Genomic DNA, 23,519 nt, shown 5'->3' with positions numbered 1-23,519 from the left:
TGAGTATCTGCTTCAACGAATAACGATTTTGGTGAATCGTGCGATAATCGTTAGTGCGATAATTTTGTCTACAACGTGAAAATGTGTAAACGTAAGTACACCGCGTTGTTGTGGGAGTAATTTCTTGATGTGTGATTTTATTTTTATCCTTCGACAATATATCAAGGACTGAGCACTCATAACAAATACGCGTTTTTCTTTGGATCTAGACTACAACATATTCAGAGCGCATCCATATCGAGAGGAAACGCTACTGTGTGTTTTCTTGTAAATGAACCGATGTATTAACAATATATAATTATAGCTTTTTTTTGTCTTGATATAATTATATGGGATGTTTGGGATCTTTTGGGAACGAAAAGTTGTGAAGATTAATCAGATCAAACTGAGAAGAAGAGTCATGTGTCATTTTGTAAAAATTGCAATAGTTATCAAATTATTAAATTTGATTGAAAAAGATTGAAAATGACCACATTTAAAGGCTCTTTTAATTGATAATTTGAAAATTTGCGTACTATTTGCAAAATGGTAAAGGACTTTTTTCTCGTTGCTATCTCTTTATATTTATAAAAAAAATCACAATTCGATTTCTTTTTATTCCGTTTTGTTATCATCGAAGTTAAACGCAATGCCATACATTGTAAAATAGCCACTCGTTGTTTAAAGTTTAATTCATTTGATTCTTTACCGTTCCACTTTTTCCACCGTCAAATCCAATGCAATGTCACTTGTCTGACATCTTAATCACGATATTGATTACGAAGTTGTGTAAAGAAGTGTATGCGATTGAGACTTGACCTTATAATTGCTGGAGTGCTTTTTGTAAGCAAGAATATCATGCTTGGAAGCGTAATTGTTGAGATCGGATTAATCAAGTAAGAAATAAATGTGATATTAAGTCGGAAGGAAATTTTGTTTGCATATTTCACTGGCTAAGCAAATTAAATAGATTACATAAGTAAATGAACATGTGTGCGTATGTGTGCGCGCGTTAGTGTGTCTAACGATACGTATAACAATGTTCAGGAAGACATTTAACTGTTTAATTTAATTCAACCTACCTGTTGTCCCTTCTTCATTATATTTATGTTAATATAATATTATGTAATAATATTATTATGTAGTATATTCCCTAAATATTATACGAGATAAACATACTTTTTTTTAATACATATTACGCCATATAAATTTATTTTATACAATGCTTTGAAGGTATTAATCGTTATACAATCAGTATAAATCATTCAAGTTTAGTCGAAACTTTAGATTTCCGCCTCCTCACGATAAGCTAAACCGTAAGCGAAACGGAGAATTGGTCGCAAAAATCGCCGAGAACAGAAGCTACCGCGATTCGGGGAAAGGAATGCGATAAAGGTGACCACTCAGTAGAAATTGACACATACTCGAAGCAATTCAACGATAACAATGACAATGATATTTATTCTCGTGTAATAATCGTAACAAAGTAAAGCGTAAGCGAACAAAGCCGTAAAGCAAAAGGCACAGGCGCGAGCAAAGCAGGGTCTCTCTTGATGTCCGAGAAAAATGTGTCCTTCAATCCTCGTGGCTGCTCTTAAATCTCCCTTTTCGAATAGTCCTCGCAGACTTCTCATTGGTTCACGTCGATGCTGATGAGCCTCCAGTTAAAGGCAATGAGTCGTCATATTATTCGCGACATAAATATCGATATGTTGTCAAAATACATGCTAATCCTAGACTCGCGAACAATAGCTAACATATTAAAATAATAGCTTCGGTCGCCAAGCCTCTTTGTTCGAGATTCTGTTTATGTTCCTTGAATCTACCGGTCCTACCTAATATTCCGCGGTCTAGACGGAGTTTTATCCGTTAACTGTTTACACAAGTAATATTGATAAAGTCTTATCGTAGTTTTCGTTTCATTAAGAATGCTCGATAACGTGGCTAAAACGTGGTAAAAATTGCAAATCGATTTTATATCCGAGATAATTAATGCTTTGTTATTTGAGCGCGTATACGATCGTTTGCTCTATTTACGTGCACATAACAATGTATCTAGCATCCGTTATTTATATTATCAAATTATTTATATTTGACATTAGTCGCACACAAATATTTCATAAATAGTTGATTTTCGTACGGTACGTTCGTCAATTTCATCTCTAAATAGAACAGTGCGAGATCAAATTTTCCAACAATAAATTATATCTTTACGCCTATTTCGAATTACTTATAATGTATACACAAATAAATTATTTATATATCTATTGTTTTTTTTCCTTTGTATTAAAGTAACATTTTATCGAGAATTAGCGCAGTATTACAATATTGTAATTATGCTGGAATTGTAATAATGTAATATATATGAATGTATACACCATATACCATATTATTTTTACAAAAATGTAACTTCTCTTCGCATCTACCTGTATTGCTCTGTTACACATTATTATACAGGTGTCTTAAAAATACCGGAACCCCCGGATAACTTTGCAGGATCAAGTTTTCATGAAAAACTTTAAATACAAAAGTTGTAGAAAATCGAGTAACGGACTTGATGGTAACCTTGAATTTGACCTTGGCCATGACCTTCAAGGTCATTTGGAGGTCAACTTACGTTTTTAAATGGGAATCCTTAATTTTTATTGCACTGTTTTTTTTCTATCAATTAATTTGAACAACTTTTGTCTAAAACGTTTTTTTATTTGCCTGATATTCTTTTAGATATTTGAGGAAAACCTGATAACTTTTTCAATATTTAACTTCGATATCTCGCTAACTATTTGTCGGAAGAAAAAGTGGTAATAGACTTTCTTGCTTTATGTAATCTCAAGAATATATTGTTACAATAGCGTCTTGACTTTTGGAAATTTCAAAATCATCAAGTTAACAAAAATCAAGGCACTATTGTAACAATATATTAAGACTTGAGACTAAATGAAGCAGAAAAGTCTAGTATCACTTTTTCTTCCGACAAATAGTTAGCGAGATATCGTAAGTTAAATATTGAGAAAGTTGTCTAGTTTTCCTCAAATCTAAAAAAATATTATCTAAAAATATTATCTAAAAAAATATTAGGCAAATAAAAAAATGTTTTAGACAAAAGTTGTTCAAATTAATTGGTAGAAAAAAAACAGTGCAATAAAAATTAAGGATTCCCATTTAAAAACGTAAGTTGACCTCCAAATGACCTTAAAGGTCATGGCCAAGGTCAAATTCAAGGTTACCACCAAGTCCATTATTCGATTTTCTACAACTTTTGTATTTAAAGTTTTTCATGAAAACTTGATCTTGCAAAGTTATCCGGGGGTTCCGGTATTTTTAAGACACCCTGTATGTTTAACCAAATTGTTATACAACCAAATCTTTCATCCATACCTAAAAAATGAAGGAGATTCATGTCGCACTTTTATTCTGTGGTAGACGCCTTGTATTTCTTTCTTATTTTGTTACTTCGCTTTTGTAATGTATGTTCTTTGATAAAACTTATAGAACAGACACAAATTTATTGTTACATTTAGAATGAATATATATCCTAAGTTCCTCACGGACTTACAGTCCGACAAACTCGACTGCGCTGCGTACGCTATCAGAATGCAGAACTGCACCTACGAGTTTATGGACCTAGGTTAGGTATTTATGGATCAAAGAAAGAACTGAGATGGAATCTCGATCGGAGGACGGTAACGTTAGATTTTTAGACAATTGCGCAAATCAAACGTAATTTAAAACGTAAACTAAAACACCTCTCTACTTACCATCTGAATTATTGTTATGTAACGTTTGCATGGCGCGATGATCATCCGAATGCGCGGCCCGAAGGACGAAAATAAGTAATAATTATACATGATGAAGTGCACGCTGCAATTGAGCAATGGTACGAGCGTGATTATTTCATTGGCTGTGTACTTCATGAATATGCATATGATTATTACAGTCGACACATGATGGTATATGTGTAACACCGAGATTTGCTCGTTCTTCTTTCTCAGTACAAATAACACCGTCTCTGTGAGATCCAATATTTTCAGCAGTAGAGTCCACCATAGAATCACAGTTATCTGCAATCAGAGACGATGAATGTTAAAACGCTCGGAAACGATGTTCCATGTCGGGCTGTATGGGAGCACAGTGCGTCTTTAGACTTTCATTGATTGACGTCATTCATTGACATTCATTGACGTCATAAGTACACACGAAAGTACGACATTGCGACGGCCGTAACTTTAGCTTCGCGGCTTACAGCGTTCATCTCACTTCCGGTGGACTGATCCGAAGTCCAAAAATTAATATGTCGTGTATGTAGATATTTCTTTTTTAACGGTACAACAAATAAGCCTCGTTTAATACGAAATATCGAGATCCGCTATGTATATGCCGTAATGCTGCGATTATACCGTTTATATTTTGTCGGTATCGTATGTGCTACCAATCGTATTTTATCACATGATGTTTACACATGTTTTATATAACGATGTAAATATGTAAAAATGTATTCTACGTACCTTGTACTTATGCGGCTCATAGGAATAACGTAAAGCCGAGCATGTTAGCGGTATTGTGATCAGCCATTCTACAGTTATATATTCTCGCACTAACCAAGCATTTGCTACGATTTGTAACAAATTGTAGAATTTGATAAATGTTCTCAGGTCATAGGGCGGCTTGTCTTTCATATATCGAGGGCCCCAATAAAAAACGGTGTATAAGTAAACAAACATTATAAGCGGAATTTGATATGACGAGCCGATTAGCAACCAATCTCTTGATCGTGGATCTGAAAGCCAAGAGATGCCTTAATCTCTTATATAATCGTAATAATATGTCTCACTTTTATAGCGTTCAGAAAGTGAACAGCATTTCCTATCGCGCTCAATTCGCGGCGCATCGTGAAAGAAATGCTGAGCGTTACCGTTAGCGGTATTAATACTACTTTACTTTAAATTTTACTTAATAATATTAATACTTATTTACCAGCTTTTTCAGTCCAGTAATAATAGAATGTCTCGAATAAGCCCATTGCGTTAGAGTGCGTTCCTACTGATAGTCTCGCAAGTGACAGATACACTGCGATTTCGCCTCAGTTTTGATTCTTGCTACCGTGCTGCCGTGTTTCAATATGACAACGTAACGAGGAAATGTGAACTATTAGTTTATGCATCGAATCGATCTACTGCCATACTTAAATCACCTACCAAGAAGTTAACCTTTGGATCTTATCCGGTTGAAGTGATTTTGCGCTTTTTACAAATACATATTTATAACAGGAATGGCTGGTGCTTTTTGGGGCCTGACGTTAATACTTAATTACGTCTATTAAGCTGGCACAGCCCTTTCAGCACAATCGCATGGGACTAGCACAGAAATTTATTGCCCTTTTGTTGCTAATTTGTTGCTCTATTCCCGATTTTGTTGCTCCAGCATTTCGAAAAAAAACAGGGCTGCTAGCTTACACATTAAATTAGCACAGCCCTCGAAAAAAAAAATAAAAAAAAAAAACGAAACATATTTTTAAACTACGATTTTGTTGCTATTGTTGCTCTATTCCGATTTGTTGCTCCAGCATTCGAGAAAAAACAGTGCGGATTATAGAGTGTATAGCTACAAAGTAATACCCAAAATTTTTTTTTTTTTTTTTTTTTTTTTTTTTTTTTTTTTTTTTTTTTTTTTTTTTTTTTTTTTTTTTTTTTTTTTTTTTTTTTTTCGAGTAGTTTACTCTTGTAGCCAGCACACACTTATGGGTTCTTGGGTATTGTTTAAACACATACCGCGAGCAACAAATTTAAAACTGGGATATCTTAAGAGCAACAAAATCAGACAACATATTAAGATCGAAATTGGATGAGCAACAAAATTTTTTCGGGTAGTTTACTCTTGTAGCTAGTACACGTCTATAGGTCCCCGACACTGTTTTTTTCTCGAAATGGCTGGAGCAACAAAATCGGGAATAGAGCAACAAATTAGCAACAAAATCGTAGTTTAAAAATATGTGTTCGTTTTTCGTTTTTTATTTTTTTTTTTTCGAGGGGCTGTGCTAACTTTAATGTTAAGCTAGCACAGCCCCTGTTTTTTCTCGAAATGGCTGGAGCAACAAAATCGAGAATAGAGCAACAAATTAGTAACAAAAGAGGACTAAATTTCTATGCTAGTCCCATGCGATTGTGCTGAAAGAGCTGTGCCAGCTTAATAGACGTTACTTAATTGCTTCTACTCTTGCTACCGTACTGCCGTGCTTCAATATGACACGAGGAAGTAAAAACTATTCTGTTAGTTTATGCATCGAATCGATTTAATGTTGTACTTAAATCACCTAACAAGAAGTTAACCTTCGGATTTTATCCGGTTGAAATGATATTGCGCTTTTTACAGATATTTAAGGCAAGAATGGTTGATATAGCAGGCTGGTGATGTTTGGGGCCTGACGTTAATATTTAATTGCTTCCCCTAAATTGCTTACGATAATATTGAAATACATGATGTATGCACGCAAGCGATTATATATAATATAATAAAATATAAATATAATGAATATTTACAAAAAATAAGAAGTAAAATATATAGTCTTCTGTAAAATATATAGTACGTTATAAAAATAAAATACAATAAAAATAAATTTTATATAAGCGTGCGGATCAGGATCACGCGTATAATGTTTGCAATATCACTCTATCGCTACCAGTCGATATTTATCATTTAATCGTGTTTTCCGTTAATGTAAGATTTTCCACATTTTTGCGGTTCCTCATCAATCTTCATGGTTTATTCTGTTTCTTTTATGAAAAGAAAGACAAGATGAGTGTCAAATCGTACGTTCATCGTACGATTTAACACCTATAAGTTGAATATTCAATTTTCTCGAATTTTTTTCCACTATGCGAAATCAAGTTAAGGTAAATTGAGATTTTCTCTCTCGTGACCTGTCGGTATACATATACACTATTAGCGAAGCGTTATCGACGAAAATTTCGCAAGTAAGTCTAAAATACCGCTCCCACCACTACCTCGACTTCCGTGCCGAGTTTGACGTTACCTGTCAATTATATATAACCGACGCACGTCACAGCTATCAAAGGATTCGCTGATCTAGTCTAATCCTGAAACTAAGGGAAACTGGATCTTAGAGAGTATTCGGAATTTTAATTCATCTTTCCTCGAGTTTTCGCGTCTTTCTTAGTAAATAAAATTGGTACACTTTTATGAAATTGAATAAGAAGAATCATATCAGGTGTAATAAAAAGAAATCCATTATTTTTCCAATAGATGGCTTTAGTTATCTGTATCTCGCGTTGTATAAATCCGATCGGGTTCTACTAGATGGCGTTAGAAAGATGAGATTTCGTACTAAAAAAACTTTTCTGACAGTTTTATGATTAGTTGACTCAGTTTTGTTTGAGCGCGCGTCAAAGATGGACACTAGCAAAGAGAAAATACGCTATATTTTACAGTTTTTCTTCGATAAAGGCGAAAACGCAAGCCAGGCGGCTGAAAATGTGAATAGTGTTTATGGTCCTGATACTGTAACAGCCAATCACACGCAATTTTGGTTTCGTCGATTCCGTTCCGGTAATTTCGATGTCAAAGATGCACCACGCACTGGAAGGCCAATTGTCGAAAATATCGATAAAATCATGGACATTGTCGAGTCCGACCGTCATGTAAGCACTGTTTCGATTGCCCAAGAGCTAAAGATTGCACAAAAAACCGTTTGGAACCATTTGAATAAGGCTGGATACAAAAAGAAGCTCGATGTATGGGTGCCACACGAGTTAACGAAAAAAAACCTCATGGACCGAATTTCCATCTGCGAATCGCTGCTGAATCGCAACAAAATCGACCCATTTCTGAAGCGGTTGGTCACTGGTGATGAAAAGTGGATCACTTACGACAACGTCAAGCGAAAACGGTCGTGGTCGAATCGCGGTGAGCCGGCGGAAACGGTGGCCAAGCCAGGATTGACGGCCAGGAAGATTTTGCTGTGTGTTTGGTGGGATTGGCAGAGAATTATCTACTATGAGCTGCTCCCCTACGGCAAAACTCTTAGCTCGGAACTGTACTGTCAACAATTGGACCGTCTGAAGGAAGCAATCGCCCAGAAGCGGCCAGCTTTGGCCAATAGGAGAGGAATTGTGTTCCATCAGGACAACGCCAGGCCACACACGTCGATAGTGACTCGCCAGAAGCTCCGGGAGCTTGGTTGGGAGGTTCTTGTGCATCCACCTTATAGTCCGGACCTGGCACCAAGTGATTACCATCTGTTCCTGTCCATGGCGAACAATTTTGCTGGTGAAAAGTTCGCTTCAAGAGAGGCTTGTGAAAATCGACTGTCTCAATTTTTTACCAATAGGGACGAGGGCTTCTATGAGATTAAGTTTTTGCCTTTGATAGACCCTTCCTTTTATTTAGAAGTCGACATTGCTTTAAAAGAAGAGTCTAACCGACAACGACACCGCGATGTCGTCATTGAAATTTGAATTATTCATTCCGATCATCGCGCCAGAACCGCTTGATCTTACAAGGAGATGACGCAACCTGTTTCATCGATTTCAACACGAATCATAGCACACTCGATAGCTATAAACGCCCTAACATAATATGCGTGAATGCGTCTTTGTTTACGAGTAATTTGCAGTTAAAGTTTGGCTCGCGGAGCCGTGTCACACATAGGGCGCAAGTTACGACACTCTTTCACGAAGCCGGCGTGGCTGAGCAGACAGAGGCTCCTGCGCCGTGAACACTTTTGCGCCGACGACGGCGTTCGAGTCCCGCCGACGACTGGTTCGTTTTTTTTTCGTATGTAAAGACATGTAATAAATATTTTTATATTGTTCTTATGTATAATTCCTTTTTTTGTTTCTACGCTATTAATGAAGGCTAATTAGGAGAGTCAGGTCTTTCAAATATGAACACAACTTTTTTATTAATTACAATAAAATGTTTTTGTCCGTATCAAAACACATACACACACACACATAAGACAAATATAAGGCACACAAATCAAAGTTACGTATTATAAAATGTGGTCATGCTGTCGCAACTCTGCGGATGGAATGCCGTATAAAAGCATGTAAAATATAATAGTTTTTTGCACCAACTGCACGTAATGAACGCATAATTTTTTGCACAAATACACTTTTGACTATGTATAGTTGGTGGAAAACATATTTGATTGACGTTGTAAAATACCTCGCGACTGTCAACAAGACTGGACGGAAATTGTATCAGGACATCTGCAAATATGAATTCAATATAATTGATATTGTATACAAGGCCAATAACACGTTTGGCACGGCTTCGCGAGCCAAACTGCAAATTACTCGTAAATAAAAACGCATTCACGCATATTATGTTAGGGTGTTTATACACGGCATCGTAGCTATCGAGTGTGCTATAACTCGTGTTGAAATCGATGAAACAGGTTGCGTCATCTCCTTGTTAGCTCTAAATAGAGTTGAAAAGCAAAACTTTTTAATAAAACGAAATAAAAATATTTACTTTATAGAATAAAATATTTACTTTATAAAAAGAAAAATATTTACTTTATAGAATAAGAAGGAAAACTCAAAAATTTGTTAAATATCGAGTATATGTATACATTTTAAATATTTAATTTTGTAAAATGGATATATCTGTAACGTGTTCCTTATGTTCTTATTAATTCTAAAGTAATATCAAAAGCAGAAAAAATATTTGGGAAAACGGGAAATGTCAAATGGGATCCGTTTGAGTTTCTCATATAAAATCGCTCTTGTTTGGAATATTATATTTCCAACTTGTTTCTCTGGTCAATTTCTCAACCATATATATTTTTATATCTGCAACTATACATTTTATGCGTATACATGGTAGTTTTTCATTAAGATTATTAATAATATTAATATTAAGACAATACACAGAGTCTGTCTTGTGCTTTACATTTCACAATCTACTGAATTTTCTTGATTGACTTTGTGTATGATTTTTTATAAAAATTATAGAACAAAAAAAAATTTACCAATATGTTTTGGATAAATATTATGGCGGTTATATGAGGCACAACATTGCAATAAGAGATAAAGTTCTGCGATACGTACAAAACAATGAAACAGAATTGTACCTGTAACATAGAAAGAAAATAATTATGAAACTGAACGAACTTACGGTGAAGTTCGATTTTAATTATGCTTTCTTGTCCGGATGGATATATGTAGTCGCGCTCCGTCGCGCTTCCCCAACAGAATATTTAAAACAAAGAATAAACGTGTCTTGTCGACCAACACGCGCACATCTCGTTGCCTTGACGACTCCGTCAACAACGCCGTAGCTCGCGCCAGCGCCATCATTATTTAAACATTGCCAAATCTGATGAAGGGAACGGGAGGGTGGGAGTGTCCATCCGGACGAGAAAGCATAATTAAAATCGAACTTCACCGTAAGTTCGTTCAATTTCCTAATTATGCAAGTTCTCGTCCGGATGAATATATGTAGATGTTTAACCCGTAGATTTGGAAGAAGAGCACAGTAAAGATAGACAAGAAGACTGTGCTGGGACCGTTAGCAGACAAATTATGTAGAAAAAAGTGAGAGTTATGCAATTGAAACTTTACGTAGTAAGAATGGTGGATTAGAAAAGATAATCCGAAACACTCGGTCTATTATAAAAACGAGCAAAAACATCGGAGGATTTACTCCAACCGGCCGTACGACGAATCTCGTCTATATTAATGCCTCTGCTGGCGGCAAGCGAAGTAGAGGCATGGCGAGTAAAATGCGCCGAAAAATTGAAACGTCTATACCTGACGCTTCCAGTACGGACTTCACCCACCGACCTAATGTCTGAGAAGAGACCGAGGAATAAGGTTTACAATATGAAATAAAAAACGCGTCATCATTAAGGCGACGAAGGTCCGCGGTAAGCTCCAGATAAAGATGTATAAGAGAAAAAAGACAGAGTTCCGGTTTCTCTAAGAAAGGTTTAAAAACGAGCATAGGCTGAGGGCGTCCAGTCCCTGAAGTTTTAAGACGCGCAGGGATGCGAATGATTACAGAATCCGCGATAACAAGGATGAAAGGTAGTCGATACCTGGAGGGTGCTTGTAAGATCTCCGGGTCAGAGGTAATATCATGCCACCTGGAGAGAAAAATTGTCAGCCTATCGGCTCCAAGTACCTGAGTATCCGCTAACGTCTCCTCGATCGAGATCGGGAGCGCACTGCTGTCCGACGAATGTAATTCGATGCCCCTGCTTCCCGCGTCGTCGAGGCTTGTAGATGCGCAGGCTCGGAAGTTTCCCGACTTGTAGATAGAAGCCGAGCGTAGTGGCTGCTTCATGACTGTTGTACTCGATTAGCGAGGACTAGTGGCGTGCGGACGAAGTCCTTGCTCGAACGCTCCAAGGAAGAAGCTTTCTTCGGTTCCTCGCTAAAAGCCGTACCGGAAAGGAGATCGTCTGGAAGGAGAGAGTCCGCTGTGTTCTTGACGAGCAGATTAAAAGTAGGTAAAATTTGGGCATGCCGGGACAGCGAAAGATGATAAAAAGGATCGGCTAAGATCTTTGCTCCCTCCGTGATCTTCAGTACTGCAGCGCGTGCAGCAGGGACCAGCGAACCCTGCAACTCAGGTTGGAGTAGGTCCGAAATTGCTGCTCCGAGAGCATACAAGGTCATACCAACCTGATTCTGGTCTCTGCTGAAATATTCATCTCTCTTGATAAAAGAATTGCTCCGCAATCCTGATCGAAGCTCCGGATTCAGCTTCGGAGCAGAGAGAAAACTGAAGGGTTCCGAGGGGGAATATTTTTTGAGCAGGAGGTCACGCTGCTCAGCGGGGAGGCCCTTGCTTATAAGGTCGCGCCATGAATCAAGAACATGATTATTCTATTGCGGCACCTCTACTTTATCAAGCTCCGCAGCGAAACAACTCTCTAGTGAGAGCATCGTCGGATAGAAAAAACAAGCGATTGCGATTCTATTCAGAGCCTTTTTGCCGTTTTTTCACCTCTATCAAGGCATTATATTAACCCTCCAAATCAGTGAATTATCTCTTTTTTTTTCTTACTTAATTATAATTTCGATCTTACTTAATTACAATTGCCGTCGGGAGGGAAATCTCATTCTTCTCTTTGTTTCTTCTCTGGATCCTTTTCTCCTTCCTCATGTGAGGATCCTTTTCTCCTTCCACAATGTGGTACACACTCCATTACACAACATATGCGCTACCGACCGTTTGTTATAAACATGTATAATTTTATACCGATTATGCGAACCTACTGTATGGAACCTCGTTCCAGCGATACTCTGTTAACATCGTTTTAAATTTGCTCTCGAATCAATTCCAATAAAATGAACTGTAAATTTTTTATTTAATTTATATTAATTTTATTCTATGATTTAAATCAGGTTCCCTTCCTTTCTAATTCATACCCCCGACTCCAACTATCAACTCGCGGCATCGGAAGGCGTAACCTCCGGGATAAGAAGATGACATTACCTCTCTTTGGCGAATCTGCACACCGACGGAGTTATTCGACGGCTGCGAAAGGTTGTGTCGATTTTTCCGCCTATATTCTCCAAATATAGGTCCAGAAAGCACGTACACACCTGGGTGTCTCGCTGGACTGGCAGGGTGCCTTCCTGACTTGCAGGCGCTGCCACGCAAGAGACATCCGGGACAGGGTCTACCGGGATGAACTCAGTCTCCGGCACCAAAAAATTATCCGACCGTGGTTCAGCGGGTAATTCTGGAGACGTCGGACGACTCGGCGATGAGGACAGAGACGACGGAACAAGGGAACGCCGGGACGTCTTGTCCTCTTTGCGCTCTCTAGTACGTCGATTAGGCACACTAGCTTGTCCTCAAGGCTCGCTAAACGATCCCGGGAAGGAGAACTCTTATGCCTCTTAGATTTATGAGAAGATTCACCCACATTCAAAAAGACGAACTACACGACACCACTCGAAACGGTCCAGAGCCTGTTGAGGGAAGGAGCAACAGAAACACAATGACGGCGCTGGCGCGAGCAGCGGCGTTGTTGACGGAGTCGTCAAGGCAACGAGATGTGCGCGTGTTGGTCGACAAGACGCGTTTATTCTTTGTTTTAAATATTCTGTTGGGGAAGCGCGACGGAGCGCGACTACATATATCCATCCGGACGAGAACTTGCATAATTCATAATGTGCCATTATCTCCGAATTTAATAGATGTTCGCTGGTGGTATATGCGCTTGAATCGCGTCGAATTCACGTCTTTGAGAATTGACGAACGCATCACAAAACTGTCAACGCAAAAGAAATCATACGCGTTGTGGAGAGATATTGACGGATGGGACAAACGTACCATTTGCATTATAGTTATCCATGGTTTCATAGGCGCAATCATTTTTTGAGTGTCCGGTCCACACGACGCTAGGAAGTAGTAGATATACATGACCGAATGTACGAAGCTGTTAATTATGCAGATAAGTATCATAGGAGCAGTGCAGTAATATCTTATGCCGAGCCATGCAATGATTGCGGTGGACACGTGATGGTACACATGCAAGACGGACACTTGATTATTCTTCTTCCTCAGCACGAATATGACCGTCTCGACGTAATCCAGTAGCTTCAACAAGAAATAGCCCCACGCGCATCTAATAAGCTGCAATGAGATTATTCAGACGTTATCTCGTGATGTATTAACAGTGTTTTCATCCTCGAAAAGTAGGGACACATGCGAGTCGTAAGAGCCGCGTGACCGCGAGACATTTCGTTGGAGTTTACCGCAATGCGCGTTCGATCGCAAACTAGTGAGAACGTACTGATGGAAAATGTGCGTACTATTGGCGAGATATCTTCCCTTTCCTCTTGCGCGACTTGCGCTTTGTTCTATCGGTAAGCTTTTGAAACGTTTTGTCAGTGATTGTTATCTCAATGCAAAAATACGACACAGACGTGTCCTTTCGAAGAGAAGCGCGTACACCGCGTCATACTGCGAGCAACAGCTACGAAAAGCTGATGGCACACATTTTTCCGAGAGACGTTTAATATGTGCATCGTTACCTTCGTTGTAACGGGATTCCTGGTATAGTCCATTTCTACGGGACAAAAGAGTTTTCTTATGACAATGCCTGCGTTTACAAAGCTGTACACCAACCACATGTTCGCCACAAACTGCACGATATTATACAGCTTTATGAATGTCTTCAACGAGTATGGCGGTCTGTTCTTCATGTACCGAGGCCCACAGACGAGCACAAAGTACATGTATGCGAATATTATGAGTGGCAACTGATACGTGGAATTTATTATCGGCATGTAGAGCAGTCGTGGATCTGCAAAGCGTATCGATAATATTCTACAAACAGGTTGCGCCCGAAAGTCCCGCGGACCTTCATTAATCACATTCCGAATTCATATACGTCACAGTCGCATGTCTTGCGAATTTTCGCCACGCTATAATACAAGTAACACTCACCGAGACTGTCCGTCCAATAATAGAAAATATTCTGCAAGAACTCCATGGTGAACAACTGCGCTGTTGGTAATCTTCTTTGTACTATAATATCAGCTTGTATACTGAATATATATAAACAAAATGCCAACAACGTCTAGTACGATCGATAACAGAATGACAAGAAAAAAATTATACTGCGTTTATATCAACCGTTATGCAATCGTCTGCTTCGAATCGTTTCTAGAATAGGATATTAACATCTACTTTAACTTTCGTTCTACTTTAAATTGCACATTCATATTGTTACGTCCTGTGGACTCCGGGCAATTTAAAAAACTTTTTTTTCCTCTCGAACTTCTATTCTCTTAATATAATGGACATAAGAAACAGACGCATCTGGTGAACAGCCGCCCGCGTCAAATCAAAAGCGATCCGGAAAAATTTAATAACAGGAAACAGTGTTCTGTTCTGCAAAAATCTAGGCTAGAATTATATCTGGGAATGTTCGCCAAATGTGTCCGACGCTTTAGTTATAAAATTTGAAACTCTGCGCTAACAAATCTCCGGTAAAACGAAGCAACACGAAGAATTCCTGCTCTAAAACCTTGAAACCTTGAAACCTACATCCTTCTTGAAACTCAAGAGGGTTTCGAGTTGGTTGCTAAATAACCCGTCATCATCTCTTCACCGGTCGTTATAAAATTTTATCTCAACCTAAGCTTTACTACATCCTGACTCTTCCGGCTGATCAAAACATATGGTTCGCACTTGTATGTACCTCCCCACCTTTTAAAATCTTCTTGCGTTTTACCTCACAAGAACCTACCATCACTGCACTTTTCATGCCTAATTTATTCGGCCAATCACGACATCCGCCCAAAACTATGAGACACATCCACTCTTCACCCCTTATTCCATCTATCACCTAAAGATTCATGTCTTCAAGAACTAACCATCTCCTTCCACTAGATCTTCTTAACTTCACCCTTAATTTCTAATCGCTAAGACTTTTTCCCATTAAGGTCGACCAGGACCAATAATTAGAAATACTAATCAGATCGTCGACACCATTAGGCTCTTCTCAGGATTTCACCCTATCTCCAAGGCCCATCTCTTTCTTTGACAGGTCCATCTTGGTGGGTCCTGCCTCCGATCATCTGTATAAGAATTTCGACGATTCGCCTCCGGACACATCTTTTCCACAGTTTTTCCTCAGCAGCTTTTTTTCAGTTTTTTTCTACGATCCTTTACTTTTTTCGTCATTGAGTAACTATTCCGCGCAACATAACTTGTGCGCAATTTACGCTTGAACAAACCGTGAACAACTCAGCAAAACGCAGCAGCGTAAGAAGTCAACTTCCTACATAGAGGCCTGTTTGGACGACCAATTCTTCTATTCAGGGCCTTTTTGCCGTTTTTTCACCTCTATCAAGGCATTATATTAACCCTCCAAATCAGTGAATTATCTCTTTTTTTTTCTTACTTAATTATAATTTCGATCTTACTTAATTACAATTGCCGTCGGGAGGGAAATCTCATTCTTCTCTTTGTTTCTTCTCTGGATCCTTTTCTCCTTCCTCACCATGTGAGGATCCTTTTCTCCTTCCACAATGTGGTACACACTCCGTTACACAACATATGCGCTACCGACCGTTTGTTATAAACATGTATAATTTTATACCGATTATGCGAACCTACTGTATGGAACCTCGTTCCAGCGATACTCTGTTAACATCGTTTTAAATTTGCTCTCGAATCAATTCCAATAAAATGAACTGTAAATTTTTTATTTAATTTATATTAATTTTATTCTATGATTTAAATCAGGTTCCCTTCCTTTCTAATTCATACCCCCGACTCCAACTATCAACTCGCGGTTCAGTCAGGTAAAGAGATTTAGTTCTCTGACCTAAAAGTGGATCACCCGCCGTACGTCGCGATCGGAATAAACGGATCCCTCTGGTCCCTGACCTGTATGGCGCATACGCAAGTACGTGCGAGACTCGTAAGCGCGAGTACACGTTGCGCTCCTCCTCCAGGACGTAACATACACATGCAATATAATGTCATAGTTTTATCGCGTTTTATCGTTGGCTTTGTAAATATGACAGTGACAATAACTGACTTCTAACACATCTTTCTTTTACTAACGTAGCAGTTTGTAAGTGCGACCTTTCAGGGAATGATTATTAGCAGACGGTAATAAAAATTATTCTGTTTGCAAACAAGAAAGCTATTTTAATCTTCCATCTTTTGCAACTTTCCAGTTACAAAACCGTAGCGATGTTTCCGTCATTTTTCGGTAAGATGTATATTAAATCTCTGGATTCCCCGATGTTATATACGTGCCGCGGTAAATTTAAAAATTTATTTATGTATGTATTAGCATCGTGTAACTTACTTGTCTCTCCTCTGTTAGTATTTATTTATTAGAGTACCGTTTCTTGTGGTACGTATAAAATATTCCTCATCCGCTTTTATTTATGGCATATAAATTAACCATAATATGTTGTTGCGCACGTTTACATTGAATTATGCTCCTGTGGAAATTAACGATATTATTCACTGGATTTGAATATAAAGTGCACTTTTAGACATCAGACATGGCAACTGTCAGATTGTCATCAAGGGAAAATTTGTCGACGTTAAACGCAACTATTTGTTGCGGAATAACTACTTACTTTTCGTTGCAGCTGCCGTGTATTGCGGACTCTATACAAACTTGTTCGTCCAACGATAGTTTCACATCAAAGTATACGATTACATCTCAAAAGTAAAAAAAGGAAGAAAAAAAGGAAAAATTGCGTCGTCCTATTTGCAGAATTAGAAGAAACCGATGTCTACGATGTTCAATGTGGATAATCACACTATTGCTCATACGAATAATCTAAACTTTGAATCGTGAGGTATCGAAACTCTATCGCTAATTTCGAGGCTCTAGTGCGCGAGAACCTTCCGCCGGATTTTTCTTTTTGCAGTAATCTTAAGTAACTCATATGTAATCAAACCAAAGTGGACGCACGAATGTGTTGCGCGTATCTATGCGTGTCAACGTGTATGCGTATGCGTAAAACTAATTGTACGTTCTATTTCCAAAATATGCTAAAACTATGTGAGACATAATTTATATTCATATTTGCTATATGCCAACTTACCGTCAGATCTGGCGAGTTACCTTCTCATATAACCTTCCATGCAGGTATTTGGAAATGGACAGAGTGCCAGGAGCAACGGTAATGTTCCCGGTAGTTGCCGCGAATATTCAGCGACGGCGTTCACAATAACGGTAGTTTTTGTCACAGTAACGGTCACAGTAACGGTAGCGCCGGCGCAGTAATACCCTACTACCGTTATTGTGAATGTAGCGCGTTTTATTCGTCCATCCATGGACACATGAGTAGGGAGACCAGCTAATAAAGCGGTAACACATATGCATATGTAGGGGAGACTTGCTATCATTGGACCGGCTCCTCCGATGACCCACCTCCATTATTTTGTAATTGAGCGCTATCTATTGACTGTTTAGTGTACTACATGAAGCTTGAAAATCGTCACTTGACTGTGAGTTGATTCACGCACAAACAAGGCTCCTATACAAGAAAATTTTTGTACTTTTCTTCTAATTTATTGGGTGAGTGCAAAAGTTCGTGCGGAGTTTGTGAGTAAAAGTCACACAGTGATTAGGCAAACAAAAATCTTTATTCAATCAATGATATATTCTCCATCGTTTTCTATAATCTTTTCCCAACGTTCTGGCAGCATACGGATGCCTCGATCATAAAAACTGCGCGGTTTAGATTCGAAGAACGAAGAGACGCCGTTTTTTAAGGCCTCCAAAGAGTCAAAGTTTTTTCCATTTAAATAATTTTGCAATGACCGGAACAAGTGATAGTCAGATGGTGCGATATCAGGAGAATACGGTGGATGCGTTAAGACATCCCATTTCAGGCTCTTCAGTTTGCGCAGCGTCTTTTTCGAAACGTGTGGTCTGGCGTTGTGATGAAAGACGACTCCCTTGCGATTTGACAAAATCGGACGTTTCTCTTTTATTTCTCGATTCAGATTGGTTAATTGGCGACAGTACTTGTCCGAATCAATCGTTTCGCCAGCGGGGAGAAGCTCGAAATAGATTATGCCCTTGCAATCCCACCAAACAGAGAGCATCACCTTCATCGGGTGCAAACTGGCCTTTGGCATTGCGTCACCATGCTCACTGATTGTTTCCATGTCCGTTTGCGCTGAACATTGTTGTAGAGGACCCATTTCTCATCGCCCGTCACTAGTCGATCCAAAAACGACTCGTTATTGAGCCGCCCGAGTAAAGAAACGGCAGCAGAAATTCGCTTGATTTTGTTCTTCTCGGTCAGCAAATGGGGCACCCATATATCGAGCTTCAAATCGAATCCCATCTTTTTTAAACGCCGAAAAGCGGTTGATCGGTCAACGTTTAGTGCTGTAGCAACTTCTTCTGTTGAAATTCGCGGATTATTGAGCACTAAAGTACGCAAAACATCGTCATCAATGTCAGAAGGTCGACCAGAGCGTGGCTCGTCTTCAAGGTTAAATTCTCCGCGCCGAAATTTAGCAAACCATTTTTCCACAGTTCGTTTAGCTGGTGCTTCATCCTGATAAACATCCTGAATGTTTTTTACGGCTGCGGCAACGTTTATTCCCTTCCGAAACTCGTAAAGCATAACATGCCGTAAATGCACCTTATCGATACTCATTTTTGAAGTGATATTTCTCGAAGCAGTTTGTATGAAAACAAATGATTTTTTTTTTAATAATAGCTGAAGACGTCACCTTTCCAACGTTATATAATATGTAGATGGAAGTATTAATGACAACACTTTACGACGCTTATAACTCCATCTATTGAAACTCCGCACGAACTTTTGCACTCACTCAATATCAGTGTCAACAAAATATGGATATCAGTGAGATGTTAATAGTGTTTTAGTTATTCTTGATAATATTTAAAACTGTATTCAATCAGCGTTATTTAGCCATATTAAGATTGAAAGTTCACTTTGTTATAACCGAAGTCACGGACGTATTACAACTATCGTCTACTAATTGCCTTCAATGAGCCAGCCCGAGTTGCTATGAATGAGCTGGTGGGGCCCAACCATGGAAACCATATCGAGCCTAATATTTCTTCGACTTCTTCGAGTTGTACAATAAAATGTCGTTGTATCTGATTTAGTAAAAGCCTATCACGAGTAATTAAATCGATAATTAGATAATGATCTCATTTTCTTTATTATAAAAATAATTATATTAATCTAATTTTAATCTAAATCGGAATATCCCTCATTCGTGTGTAAAATGAATATTCTATCGAAATTATCATAATGATAGAAGACAGTCAATGCTAAACTTTCGTCGCCGCCGTCAGCAAATAACAATTCCAACGAGGATTCATGCTATCTGTTGTGATGTCTTCAAGGAAGACATGATTCGATGTCTGTCATGTAAACAGTGGGTTCACGAGAAGTGTGCTGGTGTTAGAAAGGGGGATCAAAGTGTATTACTGCGAAAGTGCAACTGAACTCAGCGAGAATGAATACTTAAAAATTTTGTCTTGTCTCTTTTTTAAGACTGTACAACAATTTTTTCGTTTTGTGACAACTATTGTATTTGTTTGATGCAGTAATTTGTGTAAGATTAATAATATTAGTAATAATTTAATTATTTTGTGCGATTTTAAAGTTTTCAAGATATGGTTATTGTTCTTTTTATACAATTTATAAATTATCCTCAAATTCTCATTTCCATTTAAATTATTTATAATAAACAAAATTCAATGTTATTTCGTAGATTTTCGCATTATTTTATAGTTACAAAACAGTGAACAAAAATTCTACTCCTGATTTTAAAGTAGCATTTAATGATTCCGTGTGAATAATGCCTAGCTATCATTAACATGTTTCAATGTGTTTTTACTATGGTCTGTGTTGGGTTCTAATCAGCTTTTTATATTTACGAATCATGCTCAAAATAGTTTTAAATAATTTATTGGCTTGTATTAAGGTGATATTGTATTAAGTTGATATTGTATTAAAAAAATAAAATAGCAACCGGCATAGAAACTCCTCGGCCCAATGAAGGCAACCGGTTTCCTTCATTGGGCCAACGACACTTATTTTTATTTTTTCAATATTTACTTAACATTTATAATACATTTCATAATTGTAACGGCTATTTCTAGATATGTGTAGTATGAAAAGTAATATTTACATTAACGTGCACAAAACTGTAAAATTGACAAATTTAACGATTTTATGGAGCGTTTTGTTTAAGTGGCCCATCGATGGCAACCTTACCCTACATATATACATATTTACACACACACACACACACACACACATTTATACATGATATTATAAAATGATTATGTGCGACAATCAAAGAAAACGGTCAGCATTGCCTTAATTTTCAACGGACTTTGACGTAGTTCTTTGGTTTTTGCCTCATTTTCGCAGCGCCACTCCGAAGATTGTTGACTGGTTCCGTTATCATATTCATAAACCCACGTCTCGTCATCAGTGGAACGATGGAATTACGTGCAAGCTCGTGCAATTATAAATATAAGATTGTGGAGAAAACTTGCGTATCTTGACACGCGACAGAAGTGTAAACGCACGATCATTCCGCCCCGCCAGTGGACGCCGGCAAACATTTCGTACGCACAACTTGCCACTTGCAGGATGGTTATGAACAGCTTAATCGGGTTAATGACTTTCTGTACGGCTGGTCCGAATGTGGCGAGCAAGTAGTAAGTGTACATTATGACGTGTACAGAGCAATTGAGCGGAGTGATGAACGTCGACATCCCGCCAGCGACGTACTTCCTGTAAATCCGGACAAACACTTCACCGGACATGTGGTGGTCGTGGCGGAGGCAAGCGCGGGAAGAAAATCTGATGTGTTCCTTCCAGAGCGCATTTACGGTTGCTTCGACGAGATTAGCTAATTTCGGGAGCAATAGCTACCGCACATGGTCGCGCAGTGCCAACTGCAAGATTCTCATTTGAGTCCCTTGCGATTTCACGCTGTGTCATGTAGCTTTCGAACATATTGTTCGTTGGGTGTGTTTCTCTATCTTTGTATCTAACGAACCTATTTGATCGTAAAAGCGATACTCGACTGTCATCATTCGATATTGCACACCGTGACTTTCTAACCTGCCTTTAATTAATGTACATTTTATTGATTCAGACCTCTTGACTCCATTAGCAGGAAGTGACGATAAACGAAAACGATACTTGAAAGTTGGTTATGCATGCTGCTGATATTCTTCAATGCCGTTTAATAATGAGGAAAGAAGGAAACGTCTCGACACATCCGCTATGCTTTAAGAATATATTTTTGCGGTGTCATAACGCATTAAAAGAAAAATTCGTCAGTTATTATTAAGATCGCCCGATATAAATTCGTTGAGTAGTTGAGGACAAAAATATGGGTATTTCTTTTCATGTGTTATGTGTTATGCCATGTGAGTGTTATGAAATTATCATCGTTACATCGTTCGTTTTTTTTATGCTTCTTTCTTTACCTCTTCCTTTCCCTCTTTCGAATGTCAATGGGAAAAATATCGATTTATCGCTAGCAGTAATTCTTTTTCGTTAGTAACGAATTCGCTACACTCGACGACGCACTTGTTGCAACAAAATGTAGTTGGCGATTTAGCACGAATCGTGAAAGTAGCACAGTCGGTATTATTGTAAGTTGTACGGGCGGTAAGTGCAAAAAGATTGAAATTTGAAATCGATTTTGCGTTATGCATAATCGCTTCATGGCAAATTGAAACCCCACCCCCTATTGAATTGCAACATTTATACAATGCAACGTTTTAATATATTTTCAATCTCATATAAATTACGTGAAAAATAATAAATCTATTTATGATTAAATTATTGAAATTCCCTGAAGCGTAATGTTGCACCGGGCTGTTTGTTGAAATTTCGAAACTACTTACACGTACACGCGCATATTTATTATTATGGAAATACGCAAGCCGATCGATATTGAATAATCGACCACTTAAACGTTCAATCTTACGCAACCATCAGCCTGTTTACGTGCGTGTGCATCTCTTGTCGCAAGGATAAAAATATGAAAGTACTGCGGAATTACTATTAAACGGCATTAACTTAAAATGACGAATTCCGTGCAGATCAAGTTGATGTCAATTTACATTAATAAATTTACAACGAGATGGAAATCTATATGCGTGAGAGACGAAACGACATTATGTAAATAAACAATAAAATTTGCATCATGTATCATCATTAACTCTGGGGATAAAGAAAAAAAAAGAAACATTGATTGAACAATACATTACTTGCAAAAAGTTATACAGAATCAACGACCTTGCAAACAGGTTGACCTTTTACATAATATAATATATTCCAACGCGTTGCATTATACGTTATATTATAAATAGCATACAGTACAGCGGAATGATAAATGTCGTGACATTGACGTACTTCGTGCAGCAGCGGACAATTGAGACGCGCACACACCATGATACGAATGCAAGAAAACTATCTGCTTCCTTCCGCTCTACTTTCTCCAAGCAATAAGGCAAACCTCCGTACAATGTTTATCAGTCGTACGATCAATACGAGGGTCATCGCGCAGGCCGAAGAGTGGATCGAAACATTTGATATACACCGTGTCCTCGATAGACATCGGATTCTCAAATTATGTCATCAAAATATGATCAGATTATCTTAACAAAAGGTTAGCAGAATTCGAATACTCATATTGAAGCCTTTTCGAACGCGCAGATCAAAACGAACGACGGTCGGACGGGAATTGCGCTAACCAATACAGAGCAAAGTCAGTGAATGACAAGATACGGTCAAATTCTTCCATTTATTCTAAATTCACTCTAAATTCCATTTATAATTCATTCATACAGTGTCGCAGGCCTGTCTCTTTTGATAGCGCGTGCGTATCTGACCCTAAATCGACCCGTTCTGTCATTTATAAGCGAATATATCCATACACCTTTCATCAGATTTATCGCATGTTGATTTTTGTAACGATAATTAACGTCGATATTATGAGATGATCTGTTGATATTACTCACTGGTTATTTCCGACCGATAATAATAACATAA

At 38.2% G+C, this 23,519-nt stretch overlaps 2 protein-coding genes across 5 annotated transcripts; both read right to left on the bottom strand.

Moving 5' to 3' along the window:
- Positions 1-3,254: 3,254 nt before the first annotated feature.
- LOC105190837 (elongation of very long chain fatty acids protein AAEL008004-like) lies at positions 3,255-5,375 on the bottom strand. The gene is made up of 4 exons (XM_011153794.3): positions 4,954-5,375; positions 4,485-4,756; positions 3,738-4,040; positions 3,255-3,587 (listed from the first exon to the last, which is right to left on the bottom strand). Exons 1-4 carry the CDS (start codon positions 4,997-4,999, stop codon positions 3,429-3,431), a joined length of 780 nt encoding a protein of 259 aa, XP_011152096.1. The 5' UTR covers positions 5,000-5,375; the 3' UTR covers positions 3,255-3,428.
- A 4,374-nt stretch (positions 5,376-9,749) lies between these two features.
- Positions 9,750-17,969, bottom strand: LOC105190838 (elongation of very long chain fatty acids protein 1-like). Of its 4 annotated transcripts, none has more exons than XM_011153798.3 (6): positions 17,544-17,969; positions 16,790-16,928; positions 14,410-14,469; positions 13,995-14,266; positions 13,291-13,593; positions 9,750-10,072 (listed from the first exon to the last, which is right to left on the bottom strand). In XM_011153798.3, exons 3-6 carry the CDS (start codon positions 14,453-14,455, stop codon positions 9,902-9,904), a joined length of 792 nt encoding a protein of 263 aa, XP_011152100.1. In that variant the 5' UTR covers positions 14,456-14,469; positions 16,790-16,928; positions 17,544-17,969; the 3' UTR covers positions 9,750-9,901. The 4 variants fall into 4 exon arrangements, with proteins under 4 accessions (XP_011152100.1, XP_011152097.1, XP_011152099.1 ...); XM_011153795.3 differs by having other exon boundaries at positions 14,410-14,628; positions 17,544-17,967; XM_011153797.3 differs by having other exon boundaries at positions 14,410-14,510; positions 17,544-17,967.
- Between the last annotated feature and the right edge of the window lie 5,550 nt (positions 17,970-23,519).

The sequence above is a fragment of the Harpegnathos saltator genome, unplaced genomic scaffold (assembly GCF_003227715.2).
Source record: "Harpegnathos saltator strain DR-91 unplaced genomic scaffold, Hsal_v8.6 scaffold20, whole genome shotgun sequence".
Taxonomy (NCBI): Eukaryota; Metazoa; Arthropoda; class Insecta; order Hymenoptera; family Formicidae; genus Harpegnathos; species Harpegnathos saltator.
This window is presented reverse-complemented; position numbering and strand designations above follow the sequence as displayed.

Bases quoted from the DNA above. Each gene is read 5' to 3' on its own strand.
- LOC105190838 (XM_011153798.3), bottom strand. From the start codon at position 14,455: ATGGAGTTCTTGCAGAATATTTTCTATTATTGGACGGACAGTCTCG. The intron at 13,594-13,994 runs GTAACGATGCAC...ATCTCATTGCAG, and splicing joins GGAATCCCGTTACAACGAAG to CTTATTAGATGCGCGTGGGG. The intron at 10,073-13,290 runs GTACGTTTGTCC...TCTATGTTACAG, and splicing joins GGATAACTATAATGCAAATG to GTACAATTCTGTTTCATTGT.
- LOC105190837 (XM_011153794.3), bottom strand. From the start codon at position 4,999: ATGGGCTTATTCGAGACATTCTATTATTACTGGACTGAAAAAGCTG. The intron at 4,757-4,953 runs GTAAATAAGTAT...CTTGGCTTTCAG, and splicing joins TTACTGGACTGAAAAAGCTG to ATCCACGATCAAGAGATTGG. The intron at 3,588-3,737 runs GTAAGTAGAGAG...ATAAACTCGTAG, and splicing joins ACATAACAATAATTCAGATG to GTGCAGTTCTGCATTCTGAT.